The sequence below is a fragment of the Tachypleus tridentatus genome, chromosome 10, assembly GCF_004210375.1.
Source record: "Tachypleus tridentatus isolate NWPU-2018 chromosome 10, ASM421037v1, whole genome shotgun sequence".
In the NCBI taxonomy this organism is placed as follows: domain Eukaryota; kingdom Metazoa; phylum Arthropoda; class Merostomata; order Xiphosura; family Limulidae; genus Tachypleus; species Tachypleus tridentatus.
In genome coordinates this window covers 70043898-70064453 of record NC_134834.1, presented here as the reverse complement: position 1 = coordinate 70064453, position 20556 = coordinate 70043898, and the positions used below count along the sequence as shown (strand labels likewise).

Below are 20556 nucleotides of genomic sequence, written 5' to 3'. Positions count from 1 at the left end.
TGATGATATGGCCTTTGAACCTTAATCCATTGTGAAAGGGTTAAGCAAGATGGAATAAATACTTATAATCCCATAAATATTTTGCTGTAACCCTATGTGCATTGGTGGTAGGTTTTTGTAATGCCCCAATTCATAGTTTTCTGTGACTTGTTTGGTGATGAATTTTGACAATAAGGATACAGCACACAACCCACTTGTTTTAAAATATATTAAGTCAAATGTATATACAACAATTGTTTACACCATTGTTAATCACAGTTGTATCCAGAGCTTTAAATAATTCTCTTATGACAAAAGCCCACAGTGGCTGGTTTAGTTACTTAAGAACCCCATTAAAAAGACAAATTATTCTTCTCTACTGTATTATTATGATATATTCTACAATTATTATAATCTAAAAAAACTAGTACTAAACACACTTTATGGCTAAACTCATGATCACTCAGTCTGAATACACTGTTTTCACTTTTACTCTCACTAATTTCTTTTTTTACTTATGCACTATATCTGTGCGTGTTTATAAAATGTGACAAAAATCTAGAAATGTCTAGTCGAATAGTAACAACAATGTTAAACATAACAATTAAAATGTAGAAGGTCTGAGTAAAGTGATGTCAAAAATATTACAGAAGCCTAATATGACAATTAAACTGCATGTGTAACATGTGACTTTTACAGTTATGTAATAAAATTTGTTATAAGTAACTTTTCTAAACAATTAACTTTTAACATTCATGTTATGAAAACTAAATAATCATTAAATGTTAAATCATTAAATAAAATAAGTAATAACACTCTTGTATATCCAACAGATGGGGGTCAAAATGCACATTCTTTGATTTTTTTTTTTTTTTTAATAGAGTGCCTTCCAACATAGTATGTATTTGACATTAGTTATTAACTATTGCTGATGTAATAACAATTTGTGGCAGAGGAGGGTAAATAACAGGGGTTCTAGAGGTTATGCAAATGTAATGTGCAGACTATGGACAAAAGTATTATTATTACTCACTCATATGAACTTCACTTTACATTTCAACTTGTCAGTCTGAGGCACACTTAAGATGCCAATTCACAAGCATATCTTGAATACAAAACTTGTAACATGAATTTTTGTATGCAGTAAACTTGTATATTTTATGTAGATACACTTGGTAAATTTTGGACTGTAGTTAATATTCCTTTTGTAATAAGAGAGCAGTTCATTATACTGACCCTGTGCACATTCAGTTAAGTGGTTTATGACCAAAAAATGGCAAATAAGATTCATGTTTACATTCAGTTGTAAATTTTGTTTCATTTGTTTTAATTTAATTAGTTACAGTAGGTGCAAGTTTAGATTGTATACTAACTCAGTTGACTTAATCATAAATTTATGTTGAACACTATAAATCTGAAGAAAAATTAATATAAAGAGACTCAGCATCAAAGCTTACTGTATGTACACAATTACACTGAACTTCATACTCTGCAGAATTCAAAAACCTGAATATATTTTTGACATAAAATATTTTTGTTTAAAAGAATTTATTGAAAATGTAATAATTATATTAATTGTAAATGCATGAAACTATTACTAGAACATTTGCTTTATGAATTTTAAGCAAATAATACATTATGTACAAACAAAACTACATTGGTTTATTCTCATGCTACAATAAACACATGCTTAAAATTTTCTATTTCCAACTGTAACTGTATTTGTATACTGATAAGAATTTTTAAAACAGTACTTTTTGGACTTGCCAGTTTCTTTTGTACAGAATTTTCAAGTCAGGCTTGTATAAAAAAGCATGTCCATTCTTGGTTGAATGATCTAGTAGCTATAAACATAGGTTCTATAAATCATTTGTCTTGTTGTTAAGCTTCTTTATTAGCCCTTGAAAATGCTGTTTTTAAGTTATAGTTCCTTTCTGTTATAAACTTTATGTAATATAATAATTTGTTGTCACAATGCAGAATAAATAAACTCTAAATTAAACTGATTTTGCTTTGTACAGCATGTAAATTAATTTATAAATGCAAATGATGGCATTTTAATTTCTAGTTTATCATTTTATAAACTTGGTGATGTGGGGAAAAAAATATTAGCACATGAATTATGATGTAGACTTGTTCTTGAAATATTTGGTATAATATTATAACTTTGTCTACTTTTGAAGCTCTGTTGAATTGTTTGAAGGACTGCTCTGTTCCTCTCTGTTTGGGCCAAATGGTTAGAGTGCAGACTCATTGTTATCTTATTATCAAGAAAAACATTGTGCTCCACACTTAGGAGTCATTAGTGCATTATAAGGCTAACAGTCAAATTCCACTGTTTACTCAGTCTCAGTCAAGGGTAGCTCAAGTTGATGGTGGATGATGTTGATAAATTGGTTTTGCTCTAGCTTATCTTTAAAAAAAAAAAAAGGGGGGAGGGACAACTACTTAGATGGTTTTTGAGTAGTTTTGTGCAAGTATGTGAAAATAAATCTCTATGTGATAGAATTTGTATACAATCATGTATTGTCTTATTTTTATAATTGTAATTACAGAAATAAAAGTTTTTTTATGTACATGAATGTATTGGTCTTAAGAAGATTGGATGAAATTAGTTACTTGAAGTGAAGGAGATACTAATAAGGTCAGGCAAGCAGTAGGAGGTAGAAAGATATATGTGAAATTAAATTAAGGTCCGAAACTTTCAACAGATTTAAAATTAAAACGGTATTTGAAAAACATTTAAAATGAGAGTATACAAAGAGAGCAGTAGGTTTACTTAAATGTCAGTAATCAAATGTCTGTAAGACCAGAAGTTTGAAACATAATAGTTGTAAACAATCAGATTTTCTAGTCAATTTCATTTGGGAATTTTCAGATAGTGAATGTACTCTTAGATAGGTGATTTTTTATTTTCATATTCTGTACAAAGTTTAGTATTCTCAACACAATTTTTAAGTAGTTTATAAAGGTAGGTAAACTGCAAAGTAAATCTGAATTTAACTAAAAGACTCAGTTTTAAGCTAAAAAGTAGTCCTTTAATCATGAACATTCCAAGCCCTATAGGAAACATCTAATTAAAACAGTGAAAACATAGTTTAGAACAAGTTCTAGTAAGTAAGGTTCCAAGTATGTTTTCTTAAGTTGATATGATTTGCAGCTAAAGAATCTTGTTTTGTGTTCAGTTGAGTAATAAATATGTAATCAAACTTATAGTTAGTAAGGGATCTAAATTTGTATGTGACATGACTAAGGTATTTTTGAGTTTCCATGAAGAAGATTGGTCGAAAAGTTGTTCCGTTGAATGTGATGCCACTTTACACAAGTATGTACATTTACTGTGGTCACACACATGTATGTTAGTGATTTGTTGTTTTAAATATTTGAATAAAAAGCATCCAAACAGGATCTACTTCATTATATATTATGATTGGAATACAAAAGTATATGATAAAGCCCAAAAATTATTCATCAAAAAAACGTTTGAACTACCAAGATTACATGTGTAAAAGTAGATGTGTGAAGATTAGATGGACTTTCATTTTTGGATAAGAAATACTAAATATTTTGATGTATCATATTTTGTGATGTGAAATAAGTAGACAAATATATTTATCTCAAGTTATTTATTACCTCATAACAGAATTTTCTCAGTAATTTAAAACTAAAATTCTACTATACTTCCCATTTATTCTTTCCTTAATTTTCTAGTTAAATGGCAGCTATTTGACATTCTTATGAGGATAAATAATTTGGGATCTATACTGACTTAAAATTCTGAGAATCTCTATAGATTTCAAAATGTAATCAGTCCACAGATTCCAGAACTCTTACTTGTATATTTCTTTTCTTGTTAGAATGAAAATTGCATTGCCTTTGGTCCAGGAAAGGACATGTTTGAAAGCACTCAGATAATAGGTCAACGACAGTATGAAAAGGCAAAGGTGAATTGAAAAGTTTGGTAATGAAGTATTATGTTTATGAAACTCTGAAAGCATTATTCTCCATTGCAACTGATTATTTGCAATTTAACATCTAAAAATTATTGCAGTAGATATTTCAGTGAAGTAAGGCTTTTCAAACTAAATGTGGAGCAAAATTGTTTTTCATCTACTTAAAAGTTAGGTAGACATAAATAACATTTTACTTAGTGTTTGTTTCACTGTTGTTGTTTTTCTTTAGTGTACTTGGTTAATCAGTTTTTTTCAAATTCAAACTACTCTGTTTAGTTGAACTCTTTTTAAACACACTTGTGTGTGTGTGTGTGTGTGTGTGTGTGTGTAGTGCTTGAAGGGGCTGGATGCCATACCAATTCTTTCGGGAGAGGCCAAAACCACAGACAAGAACAGGCAGGATGCCATCCTAGTTCTTTTCAAGCAAGCCTAAAACCATTCTATTATCTTTCAATAGACTTGAAACCACTTCAGAACTTTTTACAATTAGCTAGAATTATTCTAGGTATCTCAACTATTTTTCTTCTTCTTTTTGCACCAGTTAGGAAATTATAAACGTTCAGAGTAGCTATTTCAGGTTGATACATTTGGGTCTAATCTTAAACTCGCAAACCAATTAGGCTCTCTGACTTTCTTTTCCAAAACCATGAATTTCACAAACCATTCCACATCTTTTTTTGTCTTCCACACTTTGAGCACTTTTCATATGTAAAGAAAACCTGAATCTGTTTTTCTTCCAATTCCTAGTAGTATAGTGATACATTTGAAGGTTTAGATGGGCATAGATAGCTCAGTGTAGATTTGTGCTTAATAATAAATAATACAAAAAAAATTCAAATTTTTCTTTAATTGGTTTCATAACACTGTAAATTACTTTGTGTAAAAACTATACAAATCAGAAAACTTTTAGAAATGTTTTTGAAAAATAATACTTTTATGTAAAATATACAGATTTGTTTTTCAACTTTATTAATATAATATTTTTTTAGAAATTTTAAAAATCTTTGATTAATGATACTTGAAACTGAAAAATCTTTAGATTAATATTAATATTAAAATACTTTTAACATTAATGATAAAATAATAATTTTGTTTTTTACACCCAATGATGCTAAAATACAACTTGCTTCTATGTTTTTATGTGGATGATATATTGTCTTTAGTGTAATTTTTCACATTTGATATAAAATGTTTCAAAACAAAATCTAAGTTACTCAAGAATTTAGTAATTTTTTTTTCCTTGTAAAGGATAGGGCAATTTTGCACATCTAGAAGATTTAGCAATGGAAGATATTCTAATCTTTTTCTTTCTATAAGAATTAATGTAGTTTATGTCCATGCACCTTTTTTAATACAGAATTTCCCTTATCTATTTTGATTTAAAAGGAATATTGTTTCTTGTTCATTATACAGACTTCCAAAACTTAAATATCCTTTTAAAAGTTTTTTGTTAAAACAAAACAAAACTCACATCTTTGTTAGACATATTCTCAGGATGATTAATACATTAAGGTGTTCTAATTATATATTTCTATAACAACTAAAATCCTATCCTTATCACAGTTTTGAATAATCCTCTCATCTCTTAATTCATTCATAGCTTTACTTTCTTCCTTGGAAATGTTATCTTTTACCTCATTATAAGAAACACGTGCGTCAGTTTTCTTACAAATAAAATGTAATTCCATATTGATTCCTCCGCTTTTTATTTTCATAAACTATTTCACTCTTAACTTTTTAGTAAATTTATATCTTATTGATTTAAATGTCATTTAGTTGGTTATTTAGTGTGAAGCTAATTCCTTATTTTCTAAGTATGACTTTATTCTCATCTAAATTTCTTACATAAATATAAAACCTTCATATGTTCATGTTATCTTTTCATTTTCAGAAGCTGTGTTTATTTGGGCTACTTTGTACAATTTTTGTATTCTGCTTTGGTTGATACTTCTGAATGTTGTTGTCTCATATCAAACTTTTATTAATCGTATGAAACATGGGTATGATGTGTCTTGTATAAATTTAATTTATATCCACAGAGAAACTTTCTTTTCACAATTTCTTTGAGTATATTATCTTGTACTGGCAAATTAAAATTAATTTCATTATCCTTCTGTTTTGATAGCCTTATATCTTTTAATCCCATTCTAGCTGTTCTAAAACTTTTTTTCACAGCTGAATTTCTTGGCTTTGGTTTTCTTCTTGACATAGTTCTCAGTGTTCAGTAAAAAGTAAAAAAAATTCTTCAGTTTGCTGAACACTTTAGAAAGCTTTTTCAATCTTGGATTCAATTTCTACATTTTTCAAATATTGATTTTCTGCTCTACTTTGTAATGTTTAGAACTCTATTCTTACTGTCTTAATTTTAAATATTTTTGAGTGTTCTTTTGTTTTTTCAATATATCTTCACTAATTGACATATGAAATTTGAGGGATAAGTGATGGTTCCTCTTCCATATGTGACCCAGTGGTTCAGCAGTAAATCTTAAGGCTTATAACATTAAATAGATTTCAATATCTGTGGTTGTCACAACACAAATAGCCCCATGTGTTGCTTTGTGCTTAATATAAACACTTTTTCCATAAAGAGGTAAGTTTCTCTGCTCTGTCTGCCAAAAACATCAAATTTTCATTTATTTAAATGTTTATTTGTAAAATTTATGTTATCTTCAAGATTTTTTATGCCATCAAATGTATATTGCTTCTGTAAATATCTACTTTTATAAAAGTATTCTACAAGAGCCAGGAATCAATTTTTCAATGTACAGGGTGGCCCATAAGTCCCTACCCATCCACATATCTTATGTATACAGTGTATCTGTGTGCTGTCCCTCATTCTTGCTGCATAATATACCCACATACTTGTCACAATACACTCTTCAAGTGTAAATGGGCTTACATTGGCCGTATTTCTCTGAAGAAAATAAACAAATTTATAATACATGCGTAATTGAATATAACATAACATATGGATGGGTAGGGACTTACGGGCCACCCTGTATGTTTTTCTTAGAAATAACTTCCTGTTGGATTTACCATTTTGTTTTACAATTTTTGTATAAGTTGTTATTTCTTAACATGAAGTTAAAACATTAATGTTGATTTAGCTTAAAAATTATCTAATACACTTTGGAATTTTCAAAATTATTCTTCATTAAGAAATGTAGAAGATCCTTCTGTAGTTCCATGTACTGAAAGAAAGGTAATAAGTAATGTATATAATTCAAGTTAATTTCACTTCAAGATGAAATCTTATAAAAACAAACAAACAAAATTGAACCTTTTTGTTATCAAATTGTTTTCTACTTACCAAAGTATTCTTTGTTTAACTAATTTTGCAGCATTGCAGGCTATGTTTCAATATAAAAATTATAAAACCAGAAGACAAGCACATTTTTGAAAAGTAATGAATTTCAGTTCAAATTTTTTCATTTTAATTATTTAGTTTTATAATTGTAAATAATTTGGAATTAATCTGAGTTCTTTTTTAATTATAAATATTATAATATTTAATATTTTCAAAAATTTCCTTTTATGTGTTTTTAATGGGGGATCAAGAAAGTTTAGGGGACTCAAAGTTGCTGCAGGGATTTCTGTGGTAATTGATAATATTTAAATATTTATTTGAAACAAGGTGTGAATATTCATGGGTAATTTACAAGCTTATCAACCTTTTGCACATAAAATGAAGTTTAATTTGGAATGGGGAAACATTTCTCATCTTTAATATGTTTTGTGTTCTGCTCCTATACACATATATGACTTATGATTAAAGAGTGTGTGTAACAATAGAGTGAACATTGTAATTTTTAATTTTAATTTTTAAAACAAGTTTCAAGTTCTTTTATGTGTTAAATCATTGATTTCAGGAACTATTCACTGGTGCTTCTAAGAAACTTTATGGACCTGTTCAGTTTATTCACCAGTACATTGACATGTCTAATGTTGCTGTAAATTACAATGGGACTGAAGTAAGTGCAGGTGGAAAGATTTTAAGAGAAAAATTATTTGTTGTAATGTTTAGTGTTCGTTTCATTCACACTTTCATATAGTTTTAATATAATTTCACAAGTGAATTGTAACTAGGGTTATGTGAAAAACAAGTAAAAGAGGGATCATCCCAGTTTGTAGCTTTTATTTTTCAGATCAGAATAATTAAAATGCAGGTTTTTATATCATTATATACAGATAATTTAAATTTTAACTGGAGAATCACGTGACAGACAGCTCACAAATTGGTGTTCCGTCTCTCTCTTTGCTACTTTTTCTTACTCTGTTGTTGGACAGCAACAAGAATTGAATTTGCAGACCTGTCTAGCCACAAAAAAAGAAGCAAAACTTCCCAAGAATCAGTTCAAAATAAAATAAATGCATTTTTTTGTTTGTTTTATATTATTTTTTGAACTAATTAAGACTTGGTGCAATAAACATAACTTCATTTAGCAAGTGGTAAAAATTATGTTGCAATTTAAACTGTTTCAGAATTATTATGGTGTTGTTCCATGTGGGGCAAGGGGGGAGAAGTTCCAGTTTTTCATTTTAGAAATCTGTTGAGATTAGTTATAATCAAACATGGAGGTAAAGTTTTGAAATTTTTTGCACAGTGTCAGGGGATCCTAGCTCTAGATTTTTTTTTTGTATTTATAAAGTGAAACATGTAACCCATTAATGAGGAATTGTCTTGAATTTTTTGTATGTTTGATAGAGTTCTCTTAGCTATTTCTATACTTTCATGATCAAGTATTGATGCCAGTAAAATGTTACAAAGCTATATCTTTGTAAACAAAATGCTGTGAAAATCTTCCATAAATCATACATGCATAATGTTTTTTTATCTTTTCAGGGTCATACTTGTAAACCAGCAATGGGATATAGTTTTGCTGCTGGTACAGTTGATGGTCCAGGAGATTTTAACTTTCAACAAGGTATGTATAAGTAATACTTCTTACTTATCCACTTTTCAATATTTCTTTCCATTTAATGCTCATTTTAGTTTGTTTTTTTTTACAAGAGGCAGAGCCTTTAAAAATTCCTTTGTATACATTACCAGATAGTACATTAAGAGATCATTAGGCTTACCATTAGACTATGCATATATATGTATGTGCTCCTTTGTGTACATTACCAGATAGTACAGTAAGAGTCCATTAGGGGACTGTGCATATATAGTCAATTATTTCAGAAAGGATGACTGTAAAAAAATCAATGACAAAGTCTTTATCAGAGATAATATTCAAGTAATACCATATTAAGATGCATTTCGAAACAGAATTTTTTGACATCAATTTGAAATCAATATAGCCAACAAAGACAAAATAATGGACATTTTGTTATGCATATGTGAATAAAAATTTAATTTTAGCATGTTTGAAATGATAAAAGTGGATCAAAGATAAAAAAAAAAATCTGAAAGTATGAGTCAAAACAACATTGTACTGCTAACGTTAGATTTGAATTTGGGTTCTAAGAAGTGTTTTTATGCATATAAATGTGTTTTATTCTTGTATAATGTTCTATAATGCACAAAATCAACTTTGTCTTATCTGGAAATACTTTTTGAGTTACAAAGGTCACTTAATTACTATAAGTGAGGAAATATCTAAAATAGGGAGAAGTGCTGGTATGTTGCTGTAAAGTGGCTTCCACAGCACTGCAGACTTCTTAAATTAGAGCTACATTGTTAATTAGAAAGAAGCATAATATAATGTAAAAATAACAACATGTAATGTTTGGCAGTTAACTGGATGGTTTTCAGATTGAAGTTTCTGATGGGTAGGTATCATTAAATGTGTGTGAGCTATACTGATACTAATATTTAAATTGTGATTCAGAGTTAAATATATATAAAAAATATATTGTATTTAGTATGCAGCCTGGCATTAGGTTAAACCTAAATTGTATTTTACAGGTACTAAACCTTATTTTAAACTCCAGCCATGATCTAAATATCACTTATATGCTAATACAGCTGCTATTGCATTAGTTTTATCTTTGGAAGTCGATAATACACTGCTGGCCAAAATCTTAAGACCAATGAACATGAAGAAAAAATATGCATTTTGCATAGTTAGACTCAACCACTTATTTGAGTAGAGCTTAAAAAGATGAAAATAAGAAAAGGGAAAATAAAAACAAAAACCTTTTTTAGCATTTATTAGGAAAATGTGAATACTATGAAATTAGTCTAAATACTAGTTGGTCAAAAATTTAAGACCATACCAAAGAGAAATCCTAAACAAGAGGTCTCAGTAATGAGTTGTACATCTGTCCTTGCGAATAACTTCAAACATTCACTTTGGCAGGGTCGATATAAGCGTTTGCAGAAGGCTGGCTGGAATGTTATTCCAAGTGGTGAAGATGGCTTCACGAAGGTCATGCACTGTTTGGAATTGACATCCATTTCTATAGACTTCCCTTGCCATCCATCTCCAAACATTTTCAATGGGGTTCAGTTTAGGCAAACATGCTGGATGGTCCAAAAGAATCATGTTATTTGCCATGAAAAAAGTCCTTTGTCCTGTGGGCATTGTGAATTGCAGCATTGTCCTGCTGAAAGATCCAGTCATTTCCACACAAGCGAGGGCTTTCAGTCAATAAGGATGCTCTCTCCAACATGCCAATGTAGCCAGCTGCTGTTTGATGCCCCCTGTATAACCTGAGGCTCCATTGTTCCATGGAAGGAGAAAGCACCCCAAATCACAATGGAACCTCCTCCACTGTGTCATGTAGAAAATGTCTCCGGTGGGATATCCTTATCGTGCCAGTAACGTTGGAAGCCGTCTGGACCATCCAGATTAAATTTTTCTCATCAGAGAACAAAACCTTCGTTCACTTTTCTATGTCCCATGTTTGGTGCTTCTCAGCAAAGTTTAACCGAGCTGTTTTGTGGTGTGGAAGGAGGCATGGCCTTCTTAGACGTTTACGATTTTTTAAAGCCTTTCTCTCGTAGATGCCGTCTTATTGTTCTTGAGCTGCATTCTGCATCTGTAAGGGGTTTTAATCTGGTTCAACGATCAGCTGGTGTCTTGCCGGACAGCCCGTCGAATCCTCCTACTCAATGCCGGCGAAATTTTCTTGGGCTGACCACTTGAAATTCTCATTCCGTATCCCTCAGGGTTTTTTAAGAAATTTGCAACAGCAGTTTTACTACGCCCAATCTCACCAGTGATGGCACGTTGAGTTGCTTTTGCAGCTCGACAATTCTGCCACTTTCAAACTCTGTCAACTTTTTAGCCTTTGCCATGTTTTTACCCAATGTAACACAGGAGATATCAGCGGGATATGTTGATAACGCTAATGCTTGAATACAAATGACTAAATTTCGTTATGTGTTTACCAATTAATGCTTCGTTTCAGTATGGTGTTAAACTTTTGACCAGCTAGTATTTAGGCTAATATCATAGTGTTCACATTTTCTCTTTTAAATGCTTTTGGCCAGCAGCGTACTCCTTGTTTATATGCATTTAGTTGATTGTTTATTATGAAACAAAGCAACGTTACTGTATATATTTTAATAAATGGTTAGTTCTACACATATCTTTATTTATGGGGACAATATTTGTTGAGTGTTAAATGACAAAGTTTGGGTTGGCAAGACACCATATATTTTAATGTTATATATTAATTACTTTAAGTTTTTAGATTAATATTTATGAATAGTTCAGTTATGTATATCTACAGTGAATCATTTATGAGAAGAATGGCTGATGAAGATTGGAGACTACTAATTGATATTACCACTAATTGGTCTTAAACTAAACTAACATATTCGACAATGATTTTGATTTTGCATCTCTTGAGCCCTGAAGGGGCTTGAGAGATAACCAGGACTGCTTAGAAGTATTTGTTTCTCTTCAGGCCCACACATGGAATTAGGGTTAGGTGTTTTAAGTATGAGGTTAATTTCTTGGCTTAACTGTATACTGATTCTATGCTTGGTGTGTAATATCAATACATATCTATAGGTTTCCAAAAGTAATATATACTGATTTCACTAACTGTATAATATGTGGTACTCTCAAGACAACTATTAGCACCATTACTGTTTGCCTCTCCATGTATTTTAAATCTTCCTTTGAATAATTTAAAAAGAGGAAAAGAAGACAAACACTTTAAGAGTTTTATAATGATAATGATTCATTGTGTACATGCTATTAGTGGGCTATTACAGACTTTAATAGTATGACTCTTTTAGTATTGTTGTTTAGATTTCCATAATTGAATAAATATTAAACTACAGATGTGAAAATGAAACATTTGATTTACTACTCTTGCTATAAGAGCCATGCAGGAATCCATGATATATGTTTTGCATAAATAATTCATGATATATAGAACATGTATGAGATTATATTGAATCATTATGTAACTTAAGTTATTACTTTCTGATTAATAATGTTAGTTTTTGCAACAACTTACAAATGCTTTTATTTATTATTTACTAATATGAAGGTACAAAATCATCTAGTCCTTTCTGGAATCTTGTAAGAGATTTTATTAGAAGGCCATCTGAAAGTTTGAAGCAATGCCAGCATCCAAAACCTATTCTTTTAGCAACAGGAGAGGTACAAATTTCTTGGCTTTTTGTATTTTGTTACATGCTTATTAACTGCAATCAGTAAAGCACCAAAATATGATCACAAAGATTTAGTTATTAAGAATGTCATGCACACTTTGAAATTCATTAAAATGGTCAATTTTACAGTTTAGAGAAATGCATAGTGTTTTGTTTCCAAAGTTCTGGTACTTGCCTGTTAGTCTTCCTGGCGGGTTATGATCATTACCATTCTGCTACAGAAGTTCTTTACAACTTTATAGATTGGATGTCAACATCGGTGTTATGCAATTTTCTGTTTTTAATTGTTTTGTTTTTACCTTTGTTTACTTTTACAAATTTTACTACATTTACTTTACTTTTACCTTTTTACTGGACATTTGACTACTCATTATTACGATTTTGCTATATATCTTTTAAAAATACTATTATTTTACATTTTGATAATGACTGCTATGACACATAACCTGGAACCAGGACTGGAAAGGCCAACTTCAGGTGACTGACAGTGGTTCTTGAACTTACCTGTTAGTCTTCCTGGCGGGTTATGATCATTACCATTTTGCTGGAGTAAGTACTCTACCACTTCTTTTACTCTGCTTTCTCTCTTCCCATTGTAAACTAGGTGTCAACATTGGTTTTATTCTTTTTTCTGTTTTTCAATGATGTTTTGTTTTACCTTCATTTCCTTTTCTGTATTTTACTACATTTAATTTATTTTTACCTTTTTACCGGACGTTTGGCGCAGATAGCCTAGCTGCTTTGTGCCATAAAACACTAAATCAATCAATCAATCAATTGTTTCCAAAGTATTAATCAAATGTGACTGTGAAAATGAAATATATTATTTAATAGAACATCTGAAAATACACTTTCTAAAGTTTTGCAGATTCAGTTATTACATTTTTGATCATAGAAACAAAACAAATTAGCTCACAGAAAAGTAATATGGACATTTTACAACTTTAAAAACTATAACAGTTTCTTAAAAATGCTCATTAATGTACACGTACGCAAACGTATACTACACATTTGAAACTAAGTGGTGTGATCTTGAAATGGTGAGAAACATTACCTAAAATACTATTAATTAAAAGATGAATTAAAAAGTGTCTTTTAAAATTATCCATAACTTAAATATGTTAATACCAGATTATGTTATATTCATTCAAGTCATGATTACTCATCTTAGGTTTGCATATCGCATGTCAGTCAGTATTATACAAAAGGAACTTTGCTAACAGTGTCAGTTTATTAAATTACTGGAAGGTGTGAAGTATAACCTACAAATGCTACTTTATGAAACTACAGTAAAACCTGTCTAAAGCAGAATCGCACAGAACCGAGAAAACTTTCTGACTGAAGCAGGTTTTTTCTGGCTCAGACAGTGAGCATGCATTTTCTTAATTATGTATAATTTTTTGGTGAAACATTATGCTTATTTGACTCAAGGGAAGTAAGATGTTTGTGAATGAAGTTATACTGTATGCTATATTTATTGGAATAAAAACAAAAATAGACATTCAAAATGTACACAAGTACACAAAATCTTAATCAAATTTATTTGAAGAAACTGTCCAATTTCAACTGCTTCATTTTTTCAATGGGCTTTCTCATGTGGTTGGAAGAAAATGTCAATTCTACGGCTTTTTCATGAAGTTCATATTCCCCCATTCATTTTGGCATACAGTTTAATAGTGTTAATATAACTGAACACTTACGATGAAGTAGGAATTTCTGTTTCCTCACTATCTTTTCCATTTTGTTCATCTTCTGAATCTCACACTGTTACCGTCTTGCAATTCTATTATAGATTTTAAATCAATTTCATCAGTTTCTGTTAAAACATTCTTGTTAACGTTCACAGAATCATCTGCATCAGTCTTCTCAATCGGAGTTTGGATTTCACTAGAATTGTCATAATAAGCAACTTTTTTATAATGTCTGCCATTATCAAGAATAAATCCACAGTTTCGAAAGCACTTTATTATGCATTTGAATGACTTCAAAATGCAATTGCATGTAACACATCAGTTTTCTTGGTCATTTTGGATGCTGTCTTACAGTTGTTCATGTTTGCAATATGTTGAAGCATCAATTTTCTGTATTTCAATTTTATACCCTGTATAATTCCATTATCTAGTGGCTGTAGAACTGATGTTGTACATGGTGGTAGAAAGGCTAAGTGAACATTTGAAAGTTGAACTTTTGGGTGAAAAGTTGCATTATCTAGGAAGAGTAGAATATTCCTATTTTCTTGTCCAGTCTTTTGTTTAATTTCTCATCCACACTTTATTGTTCGATTTCCTTTCCACAGGAAGTTGATTCTTCCTTAAATTTTTAAAACAGCATTGATTTTCACTTTTACATATTACCCATGGTTTCTCTAGTTTTCCTCAGCAAATGCGACCATAAGTACAGTCAATTGTTCTTTTGAATAGCAATTTCAGGAATAATGATGGCAGAAAAAGAACAGAATATATTTAACCAATACTTACTGTAACAAAATGCCTGAGAATTTATTAATATTTAAACAAATTGTTAATTAAATAAGAAATTAATATTTAATCAAAAATGTTTTTTCTGCCTTACTCAGGTTCTAATCATACTTGTTAATAGATGAGATAGGTGAAAGATAGTTTTCTGTCCATGTTACGCAGGTTCCACCATATAGAGGGCCTTTTATAAGAGAAATCTTAAGATAATGCTGCAAAATTTTGATATGTCTGGCTAGTACAGGATTCCACTCCATGCACTTTCCAGCTTAGACAGGTTTTACTGTATTAGGAAATGGTGAAGTATAGTCTAGAAATGTTATTTTATGAAAATATTAGGAAATGATAAAGTAGAACCTAGAAATGATACTTGATGAAGCTATTAGGAAATGGTGAAGTACAATTTAGAAATGTTACTTTATGAAACTATTAGGAAATGGTGAAGTATATAAAATATGTAACTTTCCACTTACTTAAAAATTAGTTTTTATTTTCTCTTTTTTTATTTCGTAAGGCTGACTTGAATAAATGAACTACTTTTTTTTCTTTAAAATTAAACAGTTAATTATTCTTGTCCTTGAATCTTGCAGAGATGCATAATTTCAATGAAGTAAAAATAGAGGCAGAAGCAGCAGTAGATAATTTGTATTGACTTAAAGCTAGTTGTTTATTTCCAGGAAGTTTGTTGGTTATTTATATTTTATTATTGTATTATATGAACTTATTTTTTCCATATTATTAGATGTCTTTTCCCTACAATTGGCAGCCTCTTATTGTACCAACACAACTTCTAAAGATTGGAAGCTTGGTTATAGTTGCTGTACCAGGAGAACCAACGTAAGTTTTGAGGGCTGTATGTGTTGACCTCTGAACATAAAAATGTAATTCTAGTGTGTATTCAACTTATAGTAAATAACTTAAGTAGTTCTTCACTGTCTGGTAGTAGTTAGAACATTAAAGAACATAGTCTAATAAGTGAAACAATTACTCACATATCTATTTATTACCAATGGTGTTTAGTTTTGTAAGTACCATGGAAAAAAATGTATTACATTTGTATGTAAACTATGGTAATGTCAACATTTGATTAATAAATCAGTTAGAATGGCAACATGACTGTATATACAACCACTGAGAAAAATTACAATCATTATTTTATCTTCCAGAACAATGGCAGGTCGAAGATTAAGAGAAGCTGTTAAAGAGGTGATTTGTTTACTTTTCTTATTTTGGATATGGATAACCATTGTTTCATTTACCATTTGTGCATGTGCCTTGTTTATTTTCAGCTTTCAAAATGTCAGCATGTTCATTTAAGAAACTGTACTTTAAGTTACACCTAAGCACCAGAATATATATATGATTATTTAGTATATGTAATGTTTTACTAATAAAATTACTATATAGAAATTTTTAAAAATTAAAACAAATTTTGGCCTCAAAAGGTTTTAAATCTTTCCTTCAGCATTGTTTTATAGCATAAAACATTTCTTAATACAAAGTTTCCAGCTATGTTGGTTTTTAAAAGAATAAAATCACTGATCAATTTCTCCAGATTTTACTAATGTACACCCCTTATGTACATAACAGACAGAAGTTAACAGATTTCTTTTTTAATAATTCCAGGTGTTTGATGAAACTTTAACAGGTTATAATGATGAAATAAAGGTTGTGATAGCTGGTCTTTCTAACACATACTCCTCTTACATAACAACATATGAAGAATATCAGGTAAATCAGTTCTGATGTGTATATCTTATTGGTTTTGTAGATTATAAATTAAGACACTTTTCTCTTTTCTAATGATAGAATAAGAAAAAATGATATACACAATAATTTTCGTTTGTGAAGTCTGTTTATTTTCTAAATTGATATGACATGAGTATCAGAAGAATGTTTAAATATATGTACGTGTCTTAAAGACTTATTCCAATATCATACTTCCTTCCACCCACAAGATTAGCTATTCTCATCCAGTACTGCCCTCTGTATGCAAACTTTTTTCTTGTTGCATGTCATAAGATTTCTGTTTCCCCAACTTATTGGAATCAAATTAATCCAACATGTCTCCGTGCCAATCATCATGTCACTTTTCCACCAATTGCAGTGGGACACGAGTCACATATGTGTCACTCTATAAACTCTACAAAAGTGTCAGAGAAGGATGTGGAGGGTAAAGAGGTTATAGTTATAGGTGATTCCTTGACAAGGCATTTGGATAGAATATTATGTGGGGTAAATAGGGAGAAAAGAATTAGATTATATTAACCAGGTGCACAAGTGAAGAATATAACTGATAGAGCAGGAGATATAATAAAGGGGGCTAGCAGAGATCCAGTTTTTGTGGTGCATTATAAGGACTAATGATGTGGGGAGGAAAGTAGGTCAGAGGAACTAAATAAGTAGGAAGAGTTGATAAAAGCATTTAAAGTAAAAGGCTGTAACTTAATTTTGACAGGAATACTGCCAAGAATTAACTGGGGATGAAGGTCATAGGGCTAAATGTTAGGCATAGGTTAGTTTGTAAGGATTAGAAGATTGGCTGGTTGGATGTGTAGGATCAGTTTAGTGAAAGAAAGGAGTTTTTTGAAATGGATGATTTGTATTTAAATAGAGTATGAGCTGGCTTGTTTGCTAAGACTATTAATTCAGCTGTGAAGAAACTTTGAAACTAGGATTAGGTGGAGGTGAGAGACAGGAAAAACTAAATTTGAAAGAATAACAGGTGGTGAAATGAGCAGTAGTAGTTTTGAAGATAGGCTTAATTGTTATTATTGTAATGCCAGAAGTATAATAAATAAAATAGATGACTTTAGAGCATTTTTTAGGAATGGAGGATTTTGATATAGTGGGAATAACTGAAACATGGTTAAACTCAAATGATTGTAATGATAGAATTTTTTTTTTTAAATGCAGGGTTATAGGCTATTTAATATAGATAGAGTATTAAAAGGGGAAGTGGCATTATATGGTCAATGTGAGGTACATCCTGTTGAAATTGAGAATATCAAATTATAATAGCAAGGAGATTGAATTCATTTGGGTTTATGTTAATAGATATGATAGGAAAAGGCTTTTCATGTGAAATGATACTAATAAAATTAGCGAGGAATTTACAATAAGGTTTAAGATTTCAGCTATTAATAAAGTTATGATTATGGGTGGTTTTATTTTCAGCCATATTGATTGGAAAATGCTAGTCAAACCATGAGGGAAAAAGGATTTTGGAAACTGTTCAGGATGGCTTTATTCACCAATTAGTCAAGGAATCTACTAAAGACAATGCTATTTTAGATTTATTTTTAACTTCAAATATTGGAAATTGGAGAAGATCTGGGTCCAAGTGATCATTGCTGTGTTAGATTCAATGTTTTGCTGCATATGGAGATAAGGAATAATGATATTTTGATTTCAAATTTCAAAAAAGGAAATTTAGAAGGAACTCCACAAGAAGTATCTGTTGTGAATTGGATAGCTGAGTTATTTGGAAACACTGATTAGATGTGGAAATGTTTTTTTAAGTACTCAAGGTAAACATATTTCTCATGGAAAGAAAAGGGCAGCTGAAAAAAAACCAAAAACAGGTTGGCTCACAGAGTTTAAAGAAAACATTAAAGAAAAGCATCATAATCTTAAATTTAAATTGACTGATATGACAAGGAGATTTAGAAGATTAACAAAGTTTATGAAACAGAAATTAGATTATAAAAATGATGTATGAGAAAAGGGAGATTGAATATGTAAAAATTAAAATTTATTTAAATACATTAAAGGTAAAATGTTTAAGTGGGAGTAGGATCCTTGAGGGATGATGAAGGAAGGTATCTGATTATGAGATGCCTGGGTTATTTTGTTTTTTTTATTTTTACTAACAAAGACTTGAGCAGTATTCCACATCTTGAAGAGTTGTTCAACTTTGTTTTCATTTATCAAGGTGATTGCATTAAGTCTGAGCTGGTTAAGAAAAAATATTGGAAAGCTTAAAAATGATGTGGCTCCTGGGCCAGATAATATTTCCCCAAGGAGTTTGAAGGAGGTTAAAGATTGGTATGTGAATCACTTTGCCAGTCCTCAAATTGTGGGTAGTTAACAGATGACTGGAAATTAGCTAATGCCACTCCTGTACTCAAGGGAGGTGGGAAAAGTTTTGTAAAGACTGTTGAAAGATGCTTTGCCAAGTAATTTTAACAGTGCAAACTTTTACTGGATAGTCAACATGGTTTCATTTAGGGAAATTCTTGCCTTGCAACTATTTTGACATTCTTTGAAAAAGTTATTGCTTGTGTAGATGAAGGTAGGGTTGCAAATTTGGTGTATTTAGATTTTCAGAAAGAATTTGATAAGGTGCAACATAAAAGGATTTTAAACTTTTATCTCTGTAGGTATGAGGGATAAGTTAACAAATTAAATATAAGAATGGCTTGATGGAAGAAAGCAGAGGGATCTTGTAAATGGAGTTTAGTCAAACTGGATTATCATCACAATTTGGTTACCTGAGTGCTCAGTCTCAAGACCATTGCTCTTTTTGATTTACGTGAATGAATTAGATGAAGGAATAGTCAATAAATTAATTACATTTGCAGATGACTTTAAGGTCTTGGATATTCCTAGCTGTGTAGAAGATGCTGCTGCTGCTTTACAAAAGGATTTAGATCATTTATTGAGTTTGGCAAGTAAATGGCAGATGAGTTTTATTTATAATAAATGCAAGATTAAGCATGTGGGTTTGAATTATAATTTGGATGAAAATAATCTCAACAATGTCATGAAAGAAATGGATTTAAATTAGTTTAAGAAAAAAACTAAGCATATGAATGATAAGGGCTGGAATTAAGTATTTTTTTGTTTTAAATCAGTTTAGCTCAGAGTGTGGAACAGCTAAAATGAACCAGTAGGTTCCATGTTGTTTCAAAACGTTGTTACCAAACTATCACTTCTCATTTGGAAGCCTTTATGCTTGGATGTGTCCCAAGCAAGTAATGTGTCACATTACTTTAATCATAGTTTATTACAGTTACATTATTGTTTATAATTTTGATTTTGGCTGACTCTTCTCAATTGTAAATTCTGAAGTTAATTTTAACACTTCACAGGGGTCACATCTATGACTAGAGCTATCTCACAGGCCTCAGGTGCAGGCAACCTAGTGGGAGATTTGTCAGCACTTATTCCAAGGGGATTGAACATTACATGGGTCAACCTCTATCTCCAGACCTTGCTCTACTTCCTCCTGATTTTGCCATGCCTTCTTATGCCCCTCTGAGGATTCAGTTAGGCCTGTTATGATTGTTTTTGGCTTTGTTTCTTAGGTATGTGATGTTTTATCCTTTGCATTTATTTCCTGTGAACTGTATCCTTCCTTATTATATGACCTATCTCCTCATCCCTATTCAGTTTATGGATGTCACCATTGCTTATCTAAACATCTCTATCTTAACAGTATTGTCCATATTTTTTATCTATCCATTATGGGATGGTTTACAAGTTTTGCTCTCTACTATGTGGGCTTGCTTCTGACCTTTGGTTTCTGTTGGGTGGTTAGAACCTTTGTTCACTATTTTCATGCTCAGAGGCT

General features: G+C 30.6%; 1 protein-coding gene across 2 annotated transcripts in view; it reads left to right on the top strand.

The window, feature by feature from the left end:
- Nucleotides 1-20556, top strand: part of CDase (neutral ceramidase) — a 55077-nt gene that overhangs the window by 26801 nt on the left and 7720 nt on the right. For both annotated transcript variants that reach the window (XM_076461973.1, XM_076461972.1), the window contains 7 exons: nt 3837-3923; nt 7802-7903; nt 8776-8857; nt 12384-12496; nt 15724-15818; nt 16148-16187; nt 16608-16712. In XM_076461973.1, the coding sequence (XP_076318088.1) occupies nt 3837-3923; nt 7802-7903; nt 8776-8857; nt 12384-12496; nt 15724-15818; nt 16148-16187; nt 16608-16712 (624 nt within the window). The remainder of the gene's footprint in view (nt 1-3836; nt 3924-7801; nt 7904-8775; nt 8858-12383; nt 12497-15723; nt 15819-16147; nt 16188-16607; nt 16713-20556) is intronic.